The sequence below is a fragment of the Helobdella robusta genome, assembly GCF_000326865.2.
Source record: "Helobdella robusta unplaced genomic scaffold HELROscaffold_33, whole genome shotgun sequence".
NCBI classification, from domain to species: domain Eukaryota; kingdom Metazoa; phylum Annelida; class Clitellata; order Rhynchobdellida; family Glossiphoniidae; genus Helobdella; species Helobdella robusta.
The window spans coordinates 291,557-300,791 of NW_008704623.1; the positions used below are offsets into that span (position 1 = coordinate 291,557).

Genomic DNA, 9,235 nt, shown 5'->3' on the forward strand with positions numbered 1-9,235 from the left:
GATTCCAGGCAGTACTTCCTGACAAGAATTCCGGAATTCAAAGGCAGGAAAGAATTGAACTTACCTTTCATGGATCGCGAGAGTGAGAACAACAACGGCAGTGAGGACGGCTTTGAAAACATCAACTCATTTCTTCCACTCTTCCTGGCCACTCAAAGTTCCCTCCAATCTTCCGCACTTCCGGATTGGGCTCCCTACACGTCAACTATGACGTCATCACCGCCGACCGTGACCTTCCCCAGACAGGATTCCCTGATTGGTGGCCGAGGTTGGGGCAAGGAGGAGGAGGGGGAGGACATCGTGCTGTCGGTTGAAAACGGGGATGGGGTTTTTTCTGAGGAGAAAAATAACAAGAAGCTGAAAGATAAAAATAATGTCGATAATTGTAATGCCATTAATGACAATAAAAACAGTAATAACAATAAAAATAAGATGAATGACAGTAAATCGACGAAAGTTGATAAGGGCGAAGGTAAGAATGAGAAAACTTCACCATCCCTGCTTGCACCGACCATCAACAAGTCAAAGAGTAGCAACGTCATTTCATCCAACTCATCATCTTCTTCCGCTAAAGATGGCAAAAAATCCAGCAATGATGACAAGATGGCCGATCAATCATCGTCGTCGTCACCGTCGTCGTCATCTTCTTCATCATCCTCTTCGAATAAGAACCGCATATCGAAAGGCTTAAAAGATTCGAACATCATTGGCATCAACTTGCCTTTCCTTATTGGCTCCAAACCCATCCTCAAATCAGATTTCAACAAGACTGAGAATGAACCTCAGTCACCCAAAAATTCACAAAAACTGCCAGTGAAAGAAAAAGTTTTAGCAACAACGTCTCAACAACCAACAGCAACAACGTCTCAACAACCAACAGCAACAACGTCTCAACAACCAACAGCAACAACAACAAAATCTCAGCAACAACCAGCCACCGAACCACATGCAACCACATCGTCTGTAGTCCAACTCGATAAGAATGTCGCGTACGTCTCGACCGCAACAATCGTCAACATTCAAGGAAAAACTGACGCAAGTTATCCTTACGTCATCTCTCTCACCGAAGTCGTTCCGTCAAATGTTGAAAAAAATTCCGCAACAATGTCGAAGAAAGTTGACAACAATTTGGCGGAAAGAACATCTGCTGGTGTGAATAAATTGTTGGAAGAAGAAACTAAATGCGCAACAATATTCACAATCTAGCAACAACAACAACGGGTTTCTAATAACAATAATAAAACATTGCCATCACAATTTTCAACAAAATCAACAACAACATCAACAACAACATCAACAACAGCAACATCAACAACATCTTCGCCAGCAGTCGTGTCAACAAAACTTGATGAAGTCATAAAGGCTACCGAGAAATTAGACTCCATAATAAAAGTGGCCAATGAAAAATCGACAAACAACGAAAAATTGAAAAACGAAAAAGATGTTGACAACAACTCTGCACCTATTAACTCGATTGGTGCAAGTTCGAAAGCAACGGTATTCCAGGCAAAGGAGGCTATGCTGCTTGGAAAAAATCCGGATGCTACAACTTCAGCAACTAACTCCACTACTGCAACCGTTTCTGTCTCTATAACTGCCACAGGTAAGAATAATGCTAACAATAACAAGAATTACATTAACGGGACTATTAATAAGGAGGATGACAATAACGCTGTAGTAGTGTCATCAGCAGCAAGTCTACCACCTCTGACATCAACAACACTAATAACATCAACGATGCTGACAGTGAAAAGTGACAATGTACTCAGAAACAGTCCCGGCCCAACATCGTTCAACTGTAGTAGCAGTTCAGCAAAAACATGTGCAGCCATTGCTGCTGCTACTACTGCTACTACAAACAATGCCACTATTTCAACAACTAAATCGTCAGCATTGTTGGCATCTACAACAACGTTGACGACAAGTTCTGCTACGACGTCAGCAACAGCAACAACATTAGCAACAACAGCAGCAACAACAACAACATCTGCAACAACAACAACAACATCTGCAACAACAACAACAATATATTTTCCAATTAGTTCGCTTGCCCCAATTCCATCGTCATTTTCAACTATAGCAAACTGCAACGCTGCTGCAGAACAAAATGTTGGAAAAAGTTTGTCAGCCAAAAATCAACAAAATATAATGACTAGTGTCTGCTCACAGCCACAAACAACGACGCTTTTTTCAAGCTCTATAGTTTCAACAACAACAACAACAACAACATCGTCATCGTCGTCGTCATCATCTTCTCAACTTTCACCATCATTATCGATATCATCATCATCATCAACAACAACGAAAACAACAACAGTGGTCAAAATTTGTGCAGTGACTACTACAACTACTGAGTCGCCGCCACCACCTACATCAACATCGTCAAAATCATCATCAACAACAACAACAACAACATCATCTGTAACAACTGCTCAAAACACGTCATCTCTACCGGTACCAACAACAACAACAGCAACATCATCACCACCATCAGAGACATCACTACCGTCATCATTATCGCCGCGGTCGTCATCATCATCAACCTCCTTTTCATCGTTCTCAGCCACATCATCGCCACTGTCCTCATCATCGTCGTCGTCGTCAGGGACAGCCTCGTCAAAATCTTAATCAGACAATTGTTTACACAAGCACTGTGCAATTCAATAATGATAATTATATATGTGTGTATATACAAATATATATACATACATGTTTTTGTATACTATACACACACACACACACACAACACACACACACACACACACACACACACACATATATATATATAATTTTAGTTTAGATAGATAAATTTTATTTAATAGTATTTTATTAGAACTTTCCTTAGATAAATTTTATGTGTTTGTTTGTTCGTTCGTTTGTATGTGTATGTGTGTGTGTGTGTGTGTGTGTAGTTATGAGTACGATGATGATGTAATGATGACGATGTCTAGCAGTTATTACCATTATTAATTATTATTAGTATTATTTATTATTGTTTTAGTATTATTATTTATTATTATATTATTATTAACATTTGTATTCTTTCAACTTTTCCTAGTTGGTTCATTAGTATTAATTAGGAAAGAATATTAATTATCTCGTAATGAACAGCAAGCAACGAAAAATAATAGGACGGAGACACACACACAAACAGACACGCACACACAGACACACACACACACACACACATACATAACATACAACAATGTACATTGCAAATTCTTCAATTTAGAAGACACCTTTAAATATTGTTAGAATATTTATAGATAGTGAAATACCTTGTATACAATAATACATTAGTCGACTAACTTGTATTCTATACCACATAGGTATCATGATATATAGGTATAATTCAGTCTTATAATAATGTATCTTCCTGTATTTTAACACCCAAATATCATTCAATGTAGTATCTTTAGTATCAAGGTATCTATTTTTGCGTATCTTGATATATAAATAGCAGCGTGCTTTGTATTGCCTGATATACAAGTACCAACTATTAGTATGTTAATGTTTCTTTATATATCATGATACATAGGTATGATGAGTTTGTATTTTAAGGTATTTTATACTATTTGGATACTGCGTAATTCATATGGTATTGACTGAGGTTTTTGTTTATTTGTGTATATTATGATACTATCATTGTATTCCATACCATTTATATGCTTGTTAAGATGTTTGGTTTTTGGATGGAGTATCTTTAGTATCAGGGTATCTATTGTATCAAGATAATTTTGCATTAAGTTTTTGTGATGATTTGTATGTTGGTCAGTTTGCATCAAATTTTTCTACCTATTTGTTTGAGAATTCTCGAAAGGTTTAGATGAAATTTATTCTCGTTCCAATGTTTTAAATTAAAATTTTTTTATTTAAAAAGACTATTTAAATTATTTATGGATTGAAATTCTGAAAAAATTATTTTTCCAACTGTATATTTCTTTCTTTCACAAGTTTGGTTTTTTCGAATCAAAATAAAAAAATGTAGGTGTGAATGAATAAATGAATGAATGAATGAATGAATGAATGAATGAATGAATGAATGAATGAATGAATGAATGATCAAATGAAAGAAATCATTTTAAAACTTCGATCCTGTGATATTATCAAAATTGTCGGACTGGCTCTGATGAATATATCTAAATTGTAAATTCAGTGAAAATTACAATATTCGGGCTAATTATTACATAAATTATATTATTATTTCTATTCTTCTTAGTAGTAACAGCAGCAGTAGAAGCGATTTAGTGGTAGCTTTACTAGCAGCAGAAGTGGTTGTACGATAGCAGTGTAATTATTATTATTGTTGTTGTTGTCGTTGTTGTTGTTTTTGTTGTTGCTGTTGCTGCTGTTGTTGTTGTTGTTGTCATAATTGTTGTTCTTCCTTATTTGTTTTGAAGTGTTTCCCATTAAATTACTAGTTTCTGCGAAAAAAAAAATTTTTTGTAATTGTAGCTAAAATTAGCAATTAGTAAAATTAGCAATGGGATCTCTCTCTCTCTCTCTCTTGAAGATACCCATTGCTTCTTTTTTTGAAGCATGTCTCAGTCTACTCTTCATTCATCCATTCATTCGTTCGTACATTCATTCATTCATACGTTCATTCATTCATTCATTCATTCATTCATTCATTCATTCATTCATTCATTCATTCATTCACTCATTCAATCCATCCATTCATCTAATCATTCATTTGTTCATTCATTCATTTACTCACTCACTCATTCAACCCATCCATTCATCCAATCATTCGTATATGAGATGAATTATGAAGTTCGCTTTTATGTTTTTAGGGTAAGTCAATGAAAATGTCTAACAATTTCTTATTGTATATTTCATTGTGTGTGTGCGTGCGTTTGTGTGCGTGCGTGCGTGTGTTTGTGTAACAACAACACAATTACAACAAAACAACAACACAATTACAACAAAACAACAACTGATAAACAGTTTTTCATTTGGTTTTTTTCTTCTGTTTTTCAGGGTATTTGATTCAAATTATTATCGCCCTCTGGTTGTTGGTTTTGATATATACGAACAATAAAACTATTGCTGTATGTATTTACACTCACACACACACACACACATACACACACATGTATATATATACTTACTATACATATAAATGTGTGTATATTATTGATGTTGTTATTGATGTTGTGATAGCAATTTGGTTTCAAATTTATTGAATAAAAAGTGACATCATCAAACCAAATTAGCGTAATATTAATGTCAATACAACTACTGTTTTTGTTGTTGTTGTTGTTGTTGTTGCTGTGGTTGTTGTTGTTGCTGTTGTTGTTGTTGTTGTTGTTGTTGTTGTTGTTGTTGTTGTAATAATGATTCAAAATAGTATTTTGTTACCTCCTTTGTTTCTTTCCTTTTATGTTATTTAGTAAATAAATCATTGTTTGCGTCATATTTATTAACGAGTTGTTATTAAGTTCGTTCGTTCGTTTGTTTGTTCGTTCATTCCTTCGTTCGTTCGTTCGTTCATTCATTCATTCATTTATTTATTCATTCTGGTCTCGCTCCATGCAGCAGTGAGTGGGTTCAACCGCAGAGAGATCCAACTTTATCATTTGCAATGTTTGATTGGATACTTATTAATTTAATCTGCCAGTGTGTTATCATATGTATTTTATATTATCTGATATCTTTGGTGAAAATTTAATGTTCAATCGATATAGGTTCACGTACGAACAAACTCCTTGAGGCCACATACACACACACACACGCACGCACACACACACACACACACACGAACACAAAGTACATTGACCTCTTCCCACTAAATTGGAACACCCAGCACTACTTTAGCTCAAGTTTAGAATAAAAAAATTATTCCGAGATCAAAAGATGTGCTGAATAATAAAAAATAATTTAAAAAATAATAATAAATGAAATATAATAATGACAAATAGAAGTGGATGAAGCGCTTTTTGGAATGTTAATTCGTAGAAAGAACTTTTACACAAAAATTTCACATTTTTCATTGAATTCGTTCAGAACATTCAAATGAAAAGTCATTCAAAAAGAATGGAAGCACTGACTAATTCATCATAGGATCACTAAAAACATTCAGCCAATGCCCACCGTCTTCCCCGAAGTTGATGGATGACCTTTTGGAAGCTAGCCACCGGCTAAAATTTCTGTCAGGCCTGTCACGAACGAATAAATTTTTGAGAAACAGTTAGAATAACGATAATGACATTATCATCATCATTATTATTATTGTTAGTTTGTAGTTAAAGATATTATCATTAGTATTATTGTTAATTTAAATAATATTAGTTGAAGAGGGCGACAAACTTGTTTAAAAAAAATTTTTTTCAACTCCTTTTCTACATCTCTTATTGAACGTTTTTTAAGTCTCTGTCCCCCAGGCCCGCTATATGTTTCCTCGGATGCTTGGCAATTTATCCAACTTACTACAGATTAGTTTCAACTAGCCGTGTCCTGCTTGAGTGTGTCTGTGAGGATGTTACAAATAACGAACACTCGTAACAAAATGTAAAATAGCATTACACATTAAACTGAGTAAAACGGTAAATGCAGCATGGTTGGTTCAACGTCTTCATACAGTACAGCTGAATTCGGCCAGTTAGTATTCCAACATTTGGTATATTTTCTTATTTAACGTTGTAAAAACTTTCCTGCATGTAAATTTCACTACTCCATTATATGTTCTGTTCGTTACAATCGATTCTAAAATGTTTCATTATCTTAAAAATATGCGTAGCATCAGACAAATTTACTAGGAGTTGAAATGTAAATAAGTAAAATATTAGTTCTGCCGAATCTATCAAATCTATCGGTTCCAAGTAATTATATTTTTTTAAATTTATACTTCGTGGTACATCTACATCAACTTTACACTTTAGTAGATTATTTTGCCTTCTTTAAACAGAAATGCAAACTTGAGAAGTGTTGCTCAGAAATGTGTTTACAATGTTTAGGAAAACATTTAGAAAACCATTTCTCAACGATTAACAAACCTTTCTTAAAATAATGACGGGGGGTGGAAACGCCGGGGCTCTACCTTTCAAGTACTAGGGGGTACAAAACGTAGTGGGTCCCTCTGGATAGCGTGGTATAGATCGAAAAATACTAAGATAAAAGTTAAAAAAAACACAAAATTTTGTTATTATTAAATCAATGACAGATAAATAGAAGACGATCGTGAGAATAAATTAGTAAAAATCATCCAAAATTAAATATAGGTTGAAAATTTTTAAATAAATTAAAAAAAATCAATAATTTATTGGCTCATTTACCAACCAATCAGTCAACCAACCAACCAGCCAGCCAGCAAGCCAGCATAAGCAATAACATAATTAAATAGATAAGTAGTTATACAAATAAATAAACCAAATACAGAAACCTAATTAACATTAAATTAAATAATAAATTCAAAAAATAATAAATACACAAACGCCTTATAACTATTCGCCGAATATGAAATAGAGATAAACCAAGATAAATAGATAAAATAAATTTTACACCATACTAACACAGAAACCATAAATGAATCAATCAGACAATCATAAGCAATATTCTTTGCTGTAGTGAAATAATGTGTGAATGACAAAAATGGAAAAACTATCAATTGACAAGTGTAACTTACTTTTGATACTATACCAAATAACTTTTGATACTATATCAAATAATTTTTTTTATCTAAGTTGCCAAAATCGTCGGTAAATTATAGACATAATTTTGCCAAATTCCATTCAAGGTAAAATAAATTTAGTTCATTTTATAGTTCAACACAGAACGAAAAATTTCTTACAACTAATTAGTAATCAGTTTAATCCACATAAATGAATGAATGAATGAACGAATGAATTATTGAATGAATGAATGAACGAATAAATGAACGAGTAGGTAAACGAGCGGGTGAACGAACGAATGAATGAATGAATGAAAACATATCTTATCCACATATAGAATAGAAACATCTAGAATAAACAACAAGCATTACAACAAAAATAAAATAATAAAAAAATGTCAATATATAATTATATATATATTATATCTGATATATATATCAGCTATATATTATATATATATCAGATATATATATCAGATATATATATCAGAAACACAATACATACATAGTTAGTTAAAGGTAGATAACAAATGTGCCTTCACATTATTCGTTAATTACAAATTAATTACCAATTAATTAATAAACTAGTTCATGTATCCAATTAATCATAATTAATTACCGTAAATAAACGAATAAAAAAAATGACGATATTCTTAATATATTATTAGGTTATTATTTTTGCATAGCCACTGCCAGAAAATGACACGACGAGGTGCTCATAAAATGAGAAAGTCAGTAGACAAATTTGATCCAATTAGGGATTAATAGATCTAATTAGTCAATTAATTAATCAATTAATTAATCAACTAATTTAATTATTTATTAATTTATTTAAAAAGTGTTATTTCAATCTTAGTTCTATTATTGTGCGAAGCGAAAACAGTTTCTGTGATTAGTGGATGAATCAGTGATAGACAGATAGTAACATTCACACACATTTTCACACACGTACGTACCCACACACACACATAAGCACATACACACACTCACGCAATAAATATTACTTAAAAATACCATTCAGTTAATTAGTTTAACCCGTTTAAACAATGAAAGAAAGAAAGAACGAATGAATGAATGAACGAATGAATGAATAAAAGGGATGAATAAAAGAATAAAATATGGGTCTAATGGAAGAGATTAAGCATGGGAATGAATGGATTAGAAACTCTTCATAAGCTCTTCATAATTAAGAAACTTTAATTTATGATAATAATAATTATTATTTAATTAAAGTAATAAATATCAGTAATTAGTTGATAATAATAATAATTATTATCATTATTATTAAATCCATTTAAGATTCAAGCAGTTGCAGCTATCAAGATATCTATACATCAATCAATCAATCAATCAATCAATCAATCAATCAATCAATCAACCAGCCAACCAACCAATCAATCAATCAACCAACCAATCAATCAATTTAAAATAATTATTATCAACATATATCAGAATAATAACATTGAAACGGTAATAAAATAATAATAAATAAATAAATAAATAATAATAATAATAATAATCAAGCTTCTTATTCCATTTATTACAAATCCGGAATTTAAAGACTCCTTGCTTCGATGAGGAATGCTTCCCAGAGTTTTATAACCTGGTTATTATCATTATTTTCAT

The 9,235-nt window shown here is 32.4% G+C and overlaps 1 protein-coding gene across 1 annotated transcript in view; it reads right to left on the reverse strand.

Moving 5' to 3' along the window:
- Nucleotides 1-8,759: 8,759 nt before the first annotated feature.
- Nucleotides 8,760-9,235, reverse strand: part of HELRODRAFT_192412 (hypothetical protein) — a 7,650-nt gene continuing 7,174 nt past the window's right edge. The window contains exon 14 of the mRNA XM_009022696.1: nucleotides 8,760-9,212. Coding sequence (XP_009020944.1) covers nucleotides 9,165-9,212 — 48 coding nt within the window. The 3' untranslated portion in view covers nucleotides 8,760-9,164. The remainder of the gene's footprint in view (nucleotides 9,213-9,235) is intronic.